Below are 17,669 nucleotides of genomic sequence, written 5' to 3' on the forward strand. Positions count from 1 at the left end.
GGGCATGACCTTTGGGCAAGTAAAACATGACCTGTACTTGCCCGATGGGCAAGTGCCTCTGAGACCTTAGTGCTTACACTAAATTAGTGTAAGCACAGTGCAGCTACGTAACTCATTTTAAATAGTTATGTGTGAAGGTATTTTGTCGCACAAACATCAGACATCTGTGTAAAACTGTTATATGTTACACAGCTATTTGCAGTTCCCCCATAAGGGACTTTAGGTACTGTACAGTCTCCTTGTTCTACAACAAATCATGCACACATCACTGATTGTACGCCTATAATTATTTTAATTATAACTTATACATATTCAGAACTTATGACTTATGATGTACAGTGTATTGGTGACTCACCAGTCACCATGCTTCTCTCTAGAGTTGTACGCATAATCTATGGTACGCTGTTTAACAACTAAAGTCTTGAATACATATTATGCAGTAAGTAAGTAGTGATATGCATACAGTATAGTGCATATAGTGTATACTAGAAACTTGTCCTTCGTTTGCACTGTACAGTATATAGTATGCAGAGTTGTTCAACATTTGACTGTGTGTAATATTGAATATATGATGTCAGTACATCTCTGAACCAGTGACACTCTCATACACTCCTGTTCATTTTTCTACTGCAGGGATTACAGTGATTCTGACAATCAGCTGGGAAGAAGAAATTGTGCAATAGTTATTTATAGACAGTATGAGGACTTCACAGTGTATGGCGGAAACAGAGCAAGGAGACAAATCAGTTAAATAGACAGTAATGCATGCGTTCCAGGAAACCTTGCTTGGAAGGACAGATGAGAACTTTTAGAATTAAAAAGCCATGCAGGGAAGGGAATTAAATAATAATTTGACTCTAAAAAAATTTGAAGACAAGTCGCTGAAAAAAGGAGTGACTTTGCACTCACACACGTGTAGCAAAGTGGCCCACAGCGGCCCACAGCATCCCTATATGCAATTACCTTTGGCTCAGTGGTTAAATGTTGGCTTTCCATGACCCAGGTTCGATTCCAGGGTGTTACACACGCACTCACACACACATCCCCAAAGGTTTCGACACAGAGTAGACAAATCATTTGTCGATGATGTGCATATCTGTGTGTTCTCTTTCCTGTATGTAAGTGAACGACAAGGTCAGATGAGGACACACACACACACACTAGGCCAGGGAATGTAGTCCCCGTCTACCATGGTGTTTTACAGCGCTATCAAGTCTGAAGGCATAAAGCCTGAATCACGGCTTCTAGGTCTGCTACAGTATTTTCGCCGTGCGACACTGTTGCGCGCCAGAGCATAAACGAGGCAATAATGTGTCATATTAGCTAATATCATAACCTGTTCCACCATGACTCAGAGAAGAGAGCATTTAATGATGTAAGACAGTGATCTCTATCTCTCTCTCTCTCTCTCTCTCTCTCCCCTCCTCATTGCATTCCACTCTCTCTTTCTTCATATTCTCTCTTTCCTCTCTCTGTGTAACTCTCCCTCTATCTCTTCATACCTGTGGCGTTCCTATGTCGCTCTTCCCTCTTTCACCTCTCTCTCTCTCTCTCTCTCCCCCCCCCCCCCCCGGCCAGGGAAATGTGCTGTGTGTGCATGGTAATTTGGTGCAGGAGGAGAGGAGACTGTGGGGAGTAATTGATAACAGTGCAGATATTTAGCTATAAAGGGAGGAGAGCTGTGTTTGTGTTTCAGGGAGGGAAACGGGAGAAAAAGACAATGTTTAACGAATCCCAAGGAATGGGACAGAGGCGGCTACAGACAGGCAGATAGACAGTGAAAATATTTATTGTCTTTACTTTAGTCTGTAGTTGCTGAACATTACTACATTCAAAATGTGGTGAAGCCTTTAACACTACGAAGTCTGAAAAAATGTCACTACTACTCAGTCGGCTCACGGTCAGGACGACCGTGTTTTTGGTGCGATTTGATTGGCCACTCTCTCCCCCACTGATCGTCCCTCTCCAGCTGGAGAAGACATTGTTCATGTTCAAGCCTGCATCCCATTTCCAACGAATTAAATCATAATATGTTTCTTAACACATGTTTTCACTCCTAAAATGTATAAAACTAATAATACATGTGAAAAATATATATTTTGCCGTTGCCCGTTACTATATTGCAACATAGCCATGGAAGAGTGTCGCGTTGCTGCCTTTTGTTGTCCTTTTTTTTTTCTTCCAAAAGAGCAAAGATCACTTGTCTTTTCTTGTGTGTTATCGATGTAATTAATACATGTGACCCCACGCGATGTACAGACTGCTTGACTAGGCATGTAAACATGACATAATTGTATTAATGTTTAAGTGTAATGATGGTATTGACCGGATTGTCCGTAGTCCTCCAGCCGTTAGCTTACAGTTGCTAATATTATAAGCTAACAACATTACTAAAGCCAATGTATTGCATTAAATGCGGCCTGTCCGCGGTAAATTACTTATACAAGTGAGTCGCGTTATATCTACCTAAATTACCAGCCAAAGTACATTCCAAATAAACAATTATTAGCCACGTTATGTTGTTATATCAGTTTAATTAATAAAAAACATCGCATTTGTCGGCCGTTAGCACTGTGAATTCAACATCCGGTGAGGAGAGGATACGGATCGTGTATGTATTGTGTATGGAAATCGGCGCATACAGACAGGTACACGACCGGATGTAAGCCTTGCAGACTAAATAGACATTTACATGCTTTCCTGAGAGGGAGAGAGAGAGAAAAAGGAAAGTTTTGACTGACAAAGAGCTGGCGATATTGAGCCTATATGCCAGAACAAATTAATCCACAGCAGCAGGCCTACATATGTTCCACGTCGCTTGCAGAAAGAACTGTTCTTTTGACTGACAAAACATTTAGCGGTTCGGGAGGTCTATCTGGTTGGAATTATTTCAAACACTTTATTTTGTATCGCGCATCGGCAAGCGTTCTCGCTTCATGGAAAGTAAATGTCGGGTCGTAACCGAGCATTCAATAATAATAATAATAACAATGATAATAATCATTGTATTCATATTCCTATTATCTTATCAAAATAATAAACAAATTCCAAGTTAATTAATCAGCCAAACGTATATGATTTAATTCGTTGGACATGGAATGCAGGATTGAACAACAACAACAAGAATGCCTTCTGTTTGTGTTCTTTTTTTTTCTCCACTTTCTTTCAATCATAACTCGCTCATTTTTTGCTCATTTAAAAAGATTCAAAATACCATGTAAACTATGGAATTGGGGCTTTCATTTGGTATATACATCGGTTGTGTAGGCGCTCTCTACGAAACGATATCAAGTGAAAAGGAAATGTCGGGGAATCACCATTAACACCATTATCAAGCAGCGCAAACAAAAGACGAGCGGGGGATAAAGGGGGAGAGCGGTCGATTGGGCCGATTATAGTCAGACTGAGTAAGAGATATATGCCTAAAATCATATTTACAAAACGTTTCAAATGGAAAAAAAAACAGAGATGATTTCAATCGAATATTTAGACAAAGTCATGCAAGGGGAACTTTCTCTGGACTCCATGGGCTAAGAAAATAAACGTTGAAATCTCAAATTCGGTCAGAACGGCTGCTCAGACTTCCTAGTGTTAAAGAGACAATATCAAAGTGCTTGACTTAAACCTGTCTTAAAGTCTCTATTGTAAACATAAGAGTAACTCAAATGAATTGGACAGACTAGTGCTGCAGGATTCTTGCTAGAAATTAGATCTCATATAGGTGTCTGAATCTAGATTGCGATCTTTTTTCGATTAATTGTGCAGCACTAGTACAAGATTTATGCAAGGGAAGTAACATGCTGCAGCTTTGATGGCTTCATAGATTAATTTGACAGCATACAGTATCATCAGTTTATGAATGATATGTTGTTTACAAAAATCTTTGCCAATAATATGTACAGTTGGATTCATGTAACGTTAATGTGTATTTTTAGATTAAAAAAAATATGTGTAACAATCTGTGTTCCAATTCCAAATTGTTTTATATTCAGTTTTAACATTTTTCTCTTTTTCAGCTTAAGCTTAAACTTTGAGATCATATCAGACTGAAACGTTTGTTTCTATTTTTGCACTACAATATTTTTTTAATGTAATATGTAGGTTGTAGGGGTGTAACTAGCAATTGCGTTTGGGCCCAGAGGCATTTGGGGCCCATGGCCGCCCACCCGTGCCGTCGGTAAAATAAAATACAGGGCGCCCACGGTGACCAGCCTGTGTGCAGGCCTACTAACGTCCCTTTAGGTTGGTTTAGCCAATGTTCATTTGGGGAATATTTTAAATGGCCCTTGTTGGAAATTGTTCAGGATGAAAGTTACTTACATATATCTGCTCCAAAATGGAGTTGGGTGGTTTCTCCCGACAGCAACAATATGTAGCTTCAAAAGCTCATCAGTTTGAATGGAATATTCATTTATTTCTCAAAACATATAATGTAGCCATAGAGTAGGTTTCTCTAGGTTGCCCTCGGTGATATAGCAGTGACAACACAGTGTTACGTAATTTGGTTCTTTTATAAAAGTCACATGTCGGCCGTACAGTCGAAGAAAAAGAGAACACAAGCCAACCAAACTAGACCAAGTACAGTAAGTGCTTATAAAAAAGGTACTTTAATTTCCTAACTAGTCTGTGTACTTTTGCTAGCCATTTGGCTAGCTATTCTGCTCAATAAACATTTTGTTACTAGATAGTGTTTTGTGAGGACCAGCAGTCCCTGACGCCAAAGTCCACATCCCGTTCTTTGACAATCTCCCCCCTTCGTACGGCTCGCGCTGAAGATGTCTGTGTCGGGGCTGAAGGCGGAACTGAAGTTCCTGGAGTCTATTTTTAATCCGAACCACGAATGCTTCAGGATCATCGACTGGAAGCCCGACGAGCTGAGATGCCAGTTCAACCTGACCAGAGAGAAACCGTTGATCATCCACTGCAACATAACGGAATCCTACCCCTCCATGCCTCCGGTGTGGTTCGTGGACTCCGATGACCCAAACCTGGCGCAAGTCTTGGAGCGTTTGGAAGATGTGAAAAGTGTCAACACCCTGCTCGTGCATCAGCTGAAGAACCTCATCTGTGACCTCTGTCAGCTGTACGACCTTCCCCAGCACCGCGATGTGAAGTTGTTGGACGAGCCCCTACCTGCAGCGGGCCCCGGAGGACAGGAACGAGGGCCTTCAACCGCCTATGAGGTCACATCCGAGGAGGAGGAGGAGGAGGAGGACGACGAGGAGGGGGAGGAGGAGGAGGAGGAGGAGGAGGAGGAGGAGGGGCAGGAGAACCGATCTACAGACATAGAAGACCTGGACCTGGATGATCTGGATCTGAACCTGGACTTTGACCCGGACGACTATAATTCAAAAGAGGAGGATGGGGAGGAGCCAATGGATGGCGAGAAGAATTCGGAAGACGACGGCATCGAAAAGGAGAACCTCGCGATCCTGGAGCGGCTCCGCATGAACCGAAGGCGAGATCACCTGAGCGGCACCGTGTCCGGTTCGGTGCAGGCCTCTGACCGGCTCATAAAGGAGCTCAGAGACATCTACAGGTCCCCGAGTCACAAGGCAGGCGTCTATTCCGTGGAGCTCGTCGATGACAGCCTCTACGAGTGGAACGTCAAGCTGAGGACGGTGGACCCAGACAGCCCTTTACACCGGGACCTGCAAGTCCTCAAGGAGCAGGAGGGAAAGGATTACATCCTGCTAAACGTCTCGTTTAAAGATAACTTCCCCTTTGATCCGCCAGTGTTGCGGGTAGTTTCGCCTGTGCTTTATGGAAACTACGTCATTAAAAGAGACGCCCTGTGCATGGAGCTTCTCACAAAGGAGGGCTGGAGCAGTGCCTATTCCATAGAGTCCGTTATCATGCAGGTCACTTTCACATTGGTCGAGGGAAAGGCCAGAGTGCAGTTTGGAGGCGGTCCGTTGCAGTTCAACTTTGCCGGTAGTAGATATCCATTCCTGCACTTTGACATGCCATATCATTACCTTTTTACCACTAGGTTCTCCTGAAGGAACGCAAGACCTGGAACGTATCTGTCACCGTAGCTTTTAACCACTTTAACCATTATTTTAAACTTAAGCTGTTGAAAAAAATTAGCAAAAGTTCTCAAGATTGTTCAGAAATAGCAGATCTACAAGCTCACTCTGTGCTGCGCCATGAGCTTGTATATCTGCTATTTCTGAACAATCTTGAGAACTTTTGCTAATTTTTAAATATATTATTTCACAGCGAAGTTTTTAACTCATATCATTGCTTCTGGGGGGTCCCTGGAACAAACTATTTTGGGGGTTGGTGGCCAATTACATACATTTTTGGGGTCCTTGACATGAAATAGTTTGAGAACTACTGATAGAGAAACATAGGTGTTTCAGAACGGTTAGGATTTATAGAAGATTATTTTTTAGAATATGCATGCCTCAGGTCTTAATGATGTGAGTTGGTGCAGTCTTTCTAATGTCACTGGACCAATCACCGCCAAAGTGTACGGTGCGTGCCGTCAGCAGGCCTATACTCATGTCATAAGTGACTATGATGTCATCGACTGGCCACATGAAGCCAGAAATCCAGAAAAGGATTGGATCCTGTCTTGTCAACTTCTCACCGATTTTATTTGTTTTGTACATTTTTACGCTATGTCTCCACCTCCAGAGGCTAGCCCCTCTATAAGAGGATCTGCTTGGCTTAACTTCAGTTATGTTGTACCATAGCTCCTATGGTATCCGGAGAACTCGCTGCGGTTTAGTGCATTTTAGTTTTTACTTCATCAGTTCACCTTCATTTAAATTGCATTGAATTGAGAGAGAGGAGATAGTTGTTTAGAGTTCACACTAGATGAAGTATAGGAATGCTAAAGTCTAAACACCAAAGTACCGAAACAATGTAATTAATTAGTAAACAATATCCTGAATTGGTAGGCCTACTATCATACATTGGTATTCACATATACTCAACTTTGTATCATTATAGAGCTGACCATTTAATTGCACAAGATAATTTGATTACTTTGGAAATGAACTGTAACATCTGCGGGGTTGACATACTACACTGATGAAGACAGCACGCTATACATAACGATGAAGACATTGTTCAGTATTTCCAGTACTTTTACTTCTACTCCACTACAGTACATCTCAGAGGCAAATATTGTACTTTTACTCCACTACAATTATTTGAAAACTTTAGTTACTGGTGACTTTGTATTTGTGTTTCCTACATACATTAACCACTTCAGCCCCTATACACATTTTGGCCATTTGGAAATAGCCGATCTACAAGCTCAGTAGCTCACAATGCTCACATTGTGAGCTTGTGAAGATCCATATGAAAACTTGTGAAATGGGACATTCTGCACAAGTACTTTCTGTACCCGTACTGCCCTCCACTCTCCATCCTACGGTTCCAACCAGTTTGGTTTGGTGGGCTTTGGCCCTGTTTCGGTCTGCGTTCCCCATGCAACCACTCCACCATCTGATGACACATCACTGACTGACACCACAGTATATTGTTTTTGGTTTGTTCATGTAGTTAAATTAACTTGTACATTCCTTTTAGATTGGAAGCCGTGTGTTTGTCATTGTTTGTCATGGGCTTATGAGCTCGGTCATAGTGCTGCACAATTCCTCCACAAGAATTGAGATCATGATTATCACACCATTCTCATTTTCTCTGTGAAAATATTGTCTTTAGTCTGTAGTTGCTGAAAATTACCACATTACAAATGTGGCACCTGGAGTAGAGCCAACATCAAAGCGGTCTGTTTAAATAATGGCTCACTGCGTAATGTAATCGCAATAGCTCTGCTTCCATTGCTTCACATACACTGCTGCTGCCAAGCTTGCATGCCTCCACCACCCCAGCCTCCACCTTTTGATCAGAGTCTGGCATAGGCTCAAACACTGATTCAAGCTAAATATCAATGTCTTGCTCAAACGTGTAAACCGAATGTTGAACTGAAATTCTCGTGTGCATGGCTCTTCTAAAGTAAACTAGAATTCAATGTTGCATGTCTCAAGTTTGCTTGACTCAAGTTAATCTCATTAACCGTCTTCATATGTTCTTGTTCTTGTATACCCATTTTTTTTTTGCTAATGTTCTCTGATTTTGCTTAGCATTTGTTGTTTTTCGATTAATTGTGTAGTCGGTCATGACACCGTCCTCATCGTATGAGAACCACTCAACCAATCGCCTTCAAACGTGTTATTTGTATTTACGCCCGCGGAAGTGCAGTGTCAATAGAACCAGTGCGCAGCACAATTACGTGTAAAGTCAATGCAAGGGCGCAAATTCGTGCCGAGTCTGACAAAGTCACCTGCGAATGACATACACGAATGTGACGCGATGCAATGTTACTGTATTAGCAACCTCAAATGTTGAGGTGTGTTTTTTTTTTGGAAATATGAGAAACCAGATTCATAGATTCAGATTCACTAGATTCATTTATACAATTCTAGATAAAGCCTCGCAGCATGTGATATTTCTACAGTGCTGGGGGTGGTGATGCATTGAGTACAGTGCTGTCTCCAACCTCAGTGTATGAGTGCATCAGCCCTAAAATATTGATGAGCTATCCCAGGCTAACCTCTTTTTCATTCTGGCCCTGAGGTTAACATCATAATGAAAATGCTAATGCCGAATACAGTAAATATAGTACTGTATATTACACACACTGTAACATAGACACATGCACTAAATCACTAGCTTAAACACAGATACCACTCTGCATACCTAAGCAGACCTATTGTGTGAGCATGCATTCTTCGGCACTGTGGATGTGCATGTGCAAGTGCAATGTACATACATAAATGTAGCTAGCGTGCCCACGCACGCACGCACACACGCACGCATGCACACCATGTCGATGGAGACCGTTTCACTTTAACAAGACTAGTGCTGACACAAAAATGGCAGTACTATTACTTACTACTGAATAGTCGAACATCTCTTAACATCCCACCTCTTTTCTACTTTTCTACTACTACTGTATATGCTGATGAAACTGCTACTGCATTGATGAGGCAATCCTTTGCTGTTCTTTTTACAGCATGTGAGTCGGACAATCCAATGGGAAGATCAATTCAAGTGTGACTATATATTTCTCAGTGGTTGGAAAAGTACTCACATTTTGTACTTAAGTAAAAGTATCAATACGGCAGTGTAGAAATGATATAAATGCATTTCTTTGGTAGGCGTGACATTCAGCATTCAGAAGGAATGCAGCCGGAGACTTTTATTCCTCACTCTTATTTTTTGGTTGACTTTTGTGATTAATCTGTTTTTGTATTTAAACACTTCATGAATAAAGGTGACACGACAGATTATTGTGCCAAAAATCTGGGGGTTGGATAATTATATTCTCTATGTCTTTAATAAAGAATACAATTAAATTTGTAGTATATTCCTGGTCCATTTGATTATCTAAGCTACAGGGATTCAAAGGTGGGGGCCCGGTGTTTTGCTCCACCCCAGCAATCCATTCTACCACATTGAGAATAGCCGCTTTCTCGGCTGATACCGCCAATAAACCTCTCCGAACTTCTTTCTCATTGGCAAAGTTTTTCAAACATTTTCAAAAAGATTTGATACTAGCAAAAATAACAGATCTCACAATACCATGTAAGCTTGCAGGTGGGATATTTTCTTTTCTTATCTGATTGCATTAAACAACGTTACACTCACTTTGCCACTCATGTGCTATTCTGTCCATTTTCATTTTTAAAGCCATTTCACTATATTTGGGGGTCCTTGAAAAAGGGGGCATGGAAAAGTTTCTGAACTCCTGATCTAAGTAATAGCCTTGCCACTCCATCCTTTTATCAAACACACATCCAGCCAGAAACCATGCTCTGCAGGTTGTGTCAGTCTGCAGGTTGTGTCAGAAACCATGCTCTGCAGGTTGTGTCAGTCTGCAGGTTGTGCCAGAAACCATGCTCTGCAGGTTGTGTCAGAAACCATGCTCTGCAGGTTGTGTCAGTCAGAAACCATGCTCTGCAGGTTGTGTCAGTCAGAAACCATGCTCTGCAGGTTGTGCCAGAAACCATGCTCTGCAGGTTGTGTCAGAAACCATGCTCTGCAGGTTGTGTCAGTCAGAAACCATGCTCTGCAGGTTGTGTCAGTCAGAAACCATGCTCTGCAGGTTGTGTCAGTCTGCAGGTTGTGTCAGTCTGCATGTTGTGTCAGAAACCATGCTCTGCAGGTTGTGTCAGTCTGCATGTTGTGTCAGAAACCATGCTCTGCAGGTTGTGTCAGTCTGCATGTTGTGTCAGAAACCATGCTCTGCAGGTTGTGTCAGTCTGCATGTTGTGTCAGAAACCATGCTCTGCAGGTTGTGTCAGTCTGCAGGTTGTGTCAGAAACCATGCTCTGCAGGTTGTGTCAGTCTGCATGTTGTGTCAGAAACCATGCTCTGCAGGTTGTGTCAGTCTGCATGTTGTGTCAGAAACCATGCTCTGCAGGTTGTGTCAGTCTGCAGGTTGTGTCAGAAACCATGCTCTGCAGGTTGTGTCAGTCTGCAGGTTGTGTCAGAAACCATGCTCTGCAGGTTGTGTCAGTCTGCAGGTTGTGTCAGAAACCATGCTCTGCAGGTTGTGTCAGTCTCATCAAATAGGCTCAGGCTCAGTCAGTACCAGTGCTCTAGATTTGCATGACCTTGTGTTTTATGGCCTTTTATGGCTTACTAAATGATTCAGAACACCACGTTCATAGTACCATGCATACATAAAGGTTTTCCCCACTACTAACAGCAGGGCTCTATAAGCATACCTACTGTATGTCCTAGTCCATCTATCTGTCAGTGATTTACTACCAAACTAAATATCACCATTATATTCTGGTACCTGCCTCCTCCTGTCCTCCTGAGCCCCTACTCTCTGACTGTACAACAGCCATGACTGCATAGCCACAGACAGCTACATCTTGGCGATTCGTTTTGCGGGTGACATTGACAACAGTCATGGAATAATGATGGCCTGGAATAGCAGGCTTCTGTACACCTTTTTTCTACCAGACAACGAGGTTTATGAACAATATGTGCCTGTCTCGCTCGCGCGCGTGTGCATGCACAATCGCATACAATGCAGAACATACACATACAGCACCTAACACACACCATACACAGTATAACAAAGCACACAGCGCCTAACAAAGACACTTTACATTGTGCATTGTTGTTATTGTGTTATATTTCAGCACTACATTTATTATGTATTACTATAATCTTTTTATTGCCATCTTATGCACGTTTGTATTGGCCTTGGTCCGTGTTGCAGTGCCAACCCTGCAAGAACAATGAATGTACAGCTACTGACAAAGTACATGACTCACGTAGGCTACTGTATAGTGCCACATGCAGCACACTGAAACAGCAGATTTTACTTTTTGGTGTACTCCGCGATAGTACATAATAATGGATAAATTATGTAAAATATTCAGTCCCAGAATAGTAGTTAATAGCAGTGGTGGTAGTTCATTTACTTTGTACTGTAACCTACTTAAGTACAATTTTGAGGTATTTGTACTGTACTTTCTACTCCACTACATCTCAGATCAAAATATTGTCTACTCTACTACAATTATTTTAATACTTTAAGTTACTAGTTTCTTTGTAGATTTGGATTATTATTACAAAACATGTATATTACCCACTACAACCCTACGGTATATACATCTTACCAATTGAAATAGTAGATCATGATGCGGCACATTGTGAGCTTGTAGATGTGCTATTTTCGTGGTTCAACTGAAGACAATGTATTTCCAAGGTACTACTCACTGACATGACACTGTTGAGTCCGATCATTAGGTTAATGACTGTAACTGCTGTATAGGCAATAGGCACTATGGTACAAATATAGAGCAGTGACTTGTAAGTTGTAACCATTATTTAGCAGTATAGCAGAACTTCCAGCATGCTGGATAATAACAATAAGAGAAACAGTGCTGGGCGCGATACATCATTTAACAACATATATATTATAGTGTAGCCTACTGCAGCAGCAGTGGCACAATATGTTGTACACAGGCCAACGATAAAAACATAAAGTGCAGTTGTGCAATATATAGCTCTAAAGTTCACCTTGTGGGCTTTATAGAGTAAGAATTGCAGTAGGGGGAGGTTTCATATACTGTGTGCATTTCAGAGTAAAAAGTGTGTGTGTGTGTGTGTGTGTGTGTGTGTGTGTGTGTGTGTGTGTGTGTGTGTGTGTGTGTGTGTGTGTGTGTGTGTGTGTGTGTGTGTGTGTGTGTGTGTGTGTGTGTGTGTGTGTGTGTGTGTGTGTGTGTGTGTGTGTGTGTGTGTGTGTGTGTGTGTGTGTGAGAGACCGTGCTTAAGTGTATATTTCTTGAAAGATGGGTTCAGTCAGCAGGTTTTGTCTGATGTGCACAAGCTGCTGCTGAACTGGCTTCACCTCCTGACTCTGAAGATGTTGCAGACAGAGGCCATGTCAGTCAGAGGGTAGAATCAGAATACCTTTATTGTCATTGTACAAGACAACGAAATTGATTTGCAATCCAGCTCAGTGCATTTAAAACAAAAGACATAATACTCTATATAAAATACAAACATTTAAGGCATATTGCACAGTAAGTCCTTTTAGTCCATAAAGTGTCAAGTGTCAGAGTTCAAGTGTCAAGTGTTCAAGTCTCTGGGCAGTGTTTATGACACCCTGAAGGGACTTTCTTTCTGCCGCCGTGCAGCTGCAAAACCACAGAGAGATGCCGTAGAATAGATCAATACTGACTCAATGGCACAGCGGTAGAAGGACAGGAGCACACTCTCCATTATGTCCATTTTACTGAGCACTCTGAGAAAGTACAGTCGCTGTTGACCTTTTTTCTGGAGCGCAGTGGTGTTTATTTTCCAGGTCATGTTGTCCGAGATGTTCATGCCCAGGAACCTGAAGTCTGAGACCCTTTCCACCTCCTCTCCCTTGATGTGGATAGGCTGAATATTCTTCCTCCTGAAGTCCACTATCAGCTCCTTGGTCTTGGAGGTGTTGAGAATGAGGTTGTTCATCTCACACCATTCTGACAGCACTTGCACCTCTTCCCTGTACGCAGTCTCATCCCCTTCTGTAATGAGTCCCACCACTGTGGTGTCATCCGCAAACTTGATGATGGCATTACTGGGATAGATGGGAGTACAGTCGTAGGTCAGTAGTACAGTAGAGCCTGTGGTCCTGTAGTATCTAGGTCGTCCTTAGACGAGCCCTCTATCTTCACTTCCAGTCATCCCGGTTATCCACACATACATCTGGCCAGTTCGTTGGTGCTTTGCGCTCCTGTGCCTACATGACTTGAGCTGAGCACATCCACATTATGTTAGTGTGGGGACGTCCTTGTGACCGCTGCCCGTGTGTTGGTTGCCACAGCACTAGTTTTTAAGTTGTTCCATCATACAGGTTCTTGTTGGTAACGTACTCTTGCTGATGTTAAAGGGGAATACCACTAATTTTCAACATTTTACTGTCATTAATATACCTTTGAGCTGTTGTGTGGAAATCATATTCATCAAGATGTGATTCACAATGTTAATGATTTTTTTCATACATCCAGTTCTAGGAAACACAGAATGGGGGGACTTTTTATTATTATTTCCACACAACAGCTCTAAGGTATATTAATGACATAGTAAAATGTTGAAAATTAGTGGTATATTCCCCTTTAAGTACTGCATGCAGCATTCTGGTGTATAGCACCCATCTAGAGACTTCTGCAGGGTTGGCTTCAGGATCCAGCATCACTGCCGTATAGACTTCTGCAGGGTTGGCTTCAGAGGGTAGATGACAGCCTGTGTCATCTACCTGACGATTCGATTTCATTTCAGAGGTCTACGATTCGATTATAAATCGATTACCGATGCATCTCGATTCCAGTAGGTGATTTATTTCCCTCTCACTGTGTGACTAATAAAAATCACACCCATGTGAAGTGAGGGGCGCTCTTATATCATCGTACATCATCCAATAAATATACTTCCTCATGAATAATTTGTCAATTTATGTTATCTTTTAACCATGATACAATGTAAAAAAAATGCAATGTATTTAATGTTAATATAATTATATATAATTTTATATAAATATTTATTTAGCACGCTGCACAGTATAGAGCAATACATTAGGGGGTGTAGATGAGTAGCCTGTCTAGTGTTGTATTTGTGGACTTGAGAATTTGTTTGAAAGTAATTACTAAAAGGCCCGGGGATGGATTTGGGGGTTAAGCTTGTAAATAAAAATGCAAATTTGAGTGTTAATCTGGAAAACCGTAAGTAAATTGAGCATTTTGAAAAGTGGAGCAGAGTGATCGAGTCGTTTTGATAAAGTAGCAGTTCTAACAAATCTCTTCTGGGGTAGGTAAATGGCGTGGAGGTAAGAGACCTAAGTGCTGGCCCATTGAATCAGTTCTTTCATGCACAACCAGCAAGCTCATTCTGTGACCTAGAAAAGTTGCTTTTATTAACTGAATATTACATTTTCTAATGTTTTGCTCCACAAAATAACATAAACATGATTTTGAAGAATGCAGTGCATGATGGCATCAGTGCACAAGTACATTGTTTAAAAAAAAATGCAGCTATTTGAAAAATTGGACGATTTACAAATGAACATCAATAAATCCTACCGAAAAACATTAATGGTAAATGTAGTGAACCATAGTTTACCTTTACAATTTGCTGAGCAGCATGATATTTGATTATTGAGGGGCGCTAGTCCCTCCTATACAGGTTTAATGTTTGTTTTTAGTTCAATGTTTGTTTTTAAAAATGCCACAAACATTAAATGTCATTAACAATAAAGATAATTTAATTAATAATTTAATTTAAATTAAATTTAAAGATAATGTTTGTCATCGTTTGTTTTACATCACCATTACATCCCCTAATCAACATGAGTAAGACTAATATATTAGCGCCCCTCACTTCACACGGGTGTGATTGATGTGTGTGTGTGTGTGTGTGTGTGTGTGTGTGTGTGTGTGTGTGTGTGTGTGTGTGTGTGTGTGTGTGTGTGTGTGTGTGTGTGTGTGTGTGTGTGTGCGCATATATTGGCTACAGTATATCAATGAATAGGCCGATATCGGCCGATTAAAAAATCTGCGCCGATTATATTGTGCACCTTTAACATATACCTGTGTGTGTGTGAAGCGGCGAACAGTTGACGCCAGCGTCCTCACTTCCCACATTCACATACCAATGGTGGCAAGCTCACACTGACCAACTCATTGGAGGCAAAATAGGGTTCAGTCAACTTCAGTGTCTTGCCCAAGCACACTTCGACATGTGGACAGCAGGAGCCGATATGCAGGAAGACAGAATCTTCCTTCTATGCATGAAAGTCCAAGACGCTTCTTTTCACCTGACAGGGGGGAGTTTCCCCAGTTGGACGTAACGCGTGGAAGGAACACGTTATTCCAACTAGTTCCTTTCCCTTCTATCAGGCGCCCCTCCTGGTCAGGGGGAGGCAGTATAGAGACCAGGATTACTACATGTTTTTTGTGAGGGTACCTACCCTAGGGGACACGGGGAGAACATGCAAACTCCACACAGAAAGGACCTTTCACCCCCAGCGTCCACATCTCGGTTTCTTATAAAAGATTGATGTCGACATACAGTGTCATCGCCATCGGTGTGCCAATTTGATGAGCTGATCTTTGTAGCAAACGGCGTGCTGCGCCTTCCATTGTAGCTGGACTCATGCTGATATATTCATAAATTAACCATGAACGGTGGAGGATTGTTTGTACATGTTGTTTTGTACGGCATCGAGTGTGGCAGACAGGGGTGGAGATGGGGGCAGTTTACAGCAAGCTAGCCTAATTTAACCTTAATTTTATAGCAAAAGGAAGATTAATTCAATGCTGTGTGTGTGCGTGTGTGTGTGTGCATAAGAGAGGGGGGGGGGGGTCTCCTCCCTCACAGAATTAGAACCATAAGTCGTTGGAGGAATGGAAGAAATGTGTCTTTTCACAAGAGTTTGGTCGTTCACTTGTACTGTACTGTACTTGCACTGTACTTTGAGAACAATCTCCTCGTCAAGGTAGTGATTCAATCAAGTAGACTTTTATCTCCCTGCTCCTCTCCCAGCCTCTCATTCATTGTATACTCCTCCTCCTGCTGCTGGTGGTCCTCCTCCCAATTCTCCTCCTGGTCCTCCCCCCCCCCCCCCCCCCCCCAAATTCCCCCCGCCCCCGTCTCATCCCCCCTCCCTCTGTGTCCATCCACCCTAATGTTGAGCCAACGCCCAGATGGTGCAGTACTGCATAGTCTCCCTTTTCCAAAAAATGCCTCCCTGTGCCCCTCCCTCCTTGTTTCACTATAACTCTGTGTGTGTGTGTGTGTGTGTGTGTGTGTGTGTGTGTGTGTGTGTGTGTGTGTGTGTGTGTGTGTGTGTGTGTGTGTGTGTGTGTGTGTGTGTGTGTGTGTGTGTGTGTGTGTGTGTGTGTGTGTGTGTGTGTGTGTGTGTGTGTGACTTATTCAACCAGGAACTCACTTTCTTGAGTGGATTAAGTTTCACTATATTTGTATTTTTTACTTTTTAATTTAAATGTGCCTATTAAAAAATATAATTATCTGCAGCCTACCAAGCTGTAGATTCTGAACATGTATGTCTTGTATTGAATATGTATTTGTTTGTCTGGCACAAAAGGGGGAAATAAAAATAACAAAAACAAAACAAAAAAAACATGTTTTGTAAATTGTTATTTTACACATCGGCATAGGCCAATCATTTCCATATCAGTGCATCCCTATAATATATAATCCATGTGTAATCCATTTGGTTCACAATGGAAACTGGAGGGAAGAAAAAGACTTGCAGGATAGCAGACCAGAGTGTAGACATTAAGCCTGATTTATACTTCCCCGCTCGACATTGTATACATTTAATAATTATTGGAATGAAAGACTGAAAAGAGTCGCACCATTACCTTTGACAGGATTTTCTTTTTCCCCACATGGTGTTGATATCCCAGGATGCATTTTCCTTCCTGACTAATGACAAACGGAGGAGCAGCGATGACGGTGCATGAGGGACACATCAATATACGGACGGTGGAGCATCGCCGTGGTATTAAGTGCAGTATATTCTTCCGTTGCTATGCAATGCTATATGTTCTGGGTTGCGGTCTTTTGTAGGTCAGTGGGTTCGTTCAGCATGGACCTCTGCCAGCCTGGGTCACATGAGTTCTTAATCGTACGAGTCATTCCGTTCATGGTTGTCTTAAAGATGGAGTGCCGTGATTTTTTTCCCACCCTGGTTTGCTTGGTGGGTGGTGATGGGTGGTGATCCACCTGAACTGAAGCTGCACCCACAGCTGTTGTTGTATGATAAAGTGGGAGGGGTTAGGGGAGGGGATGATAATTTGTAATGTCAATCACTGTTTTTTTTCATTGGCACGTCAAGGTTTCAGCCTCCAGGAAGAAACCCTAAATACAAAGTGAAAACATCATTGCACATGGCACCACACCAAGGTCTAATGAAGTACTGTCACCTCATAAACACATGCAAAACTGGAAAAATACAAACATCACGGCACTCCATGTCTCTTGGGCTTTTGTTGCCTTTATTGCTATAGGACACTATGGGCAGTAATCTGACAGGAAACGGGGAGTGACAAAGGTCGTCGGGGATCGGGATTCGAACCTGTGACACGCTGTCAAGTCTGCTGTGTGCTGTGTGCCTG

At 42.1% G+C, this 17,669-nt stretch overlaps 1 protein-coding gene across 1 annotated transcript; it reads left to right on the forward strand.

The window, feature by feature from the left end:
• Window positions 1-4,775: 4,775 nt before the first annotated feature.
• LOC310878904 (ubiquitin-conjugating enzyme E2 Q2-like) lies at window positions 4,776-6,002 on the forward strand (the record flags this gene model as incomplete). The annotated part of the gene is made up of 2 exons (XM_083793321.1): window positions 4,776-5,228; window positions 5,286-6,002. The coding sequence occupies 2 exons, from the start codon at window positions 4,776-4,778 to the stop codon at window positions 6,000-6,002; spliced, it is 1,170 nt and encodes a 389-aa protein (XP_083649447.1).
• Window positions 6,003-17,669: the final 11,667 nt, after the last annotated feature.

This window comes from Protomyctophum parallelum (assembly GCF_964188405.1).
Source record: "Protomyctophum parallelum genome assembly, chromosome: 21".
Lineage (NCBI taxonomy): Eukaryota > Metazoa > Chordata > Actinopteri > Myctophiformes > Myctophidae > Protomyctophum > Protomyctophum parallelum.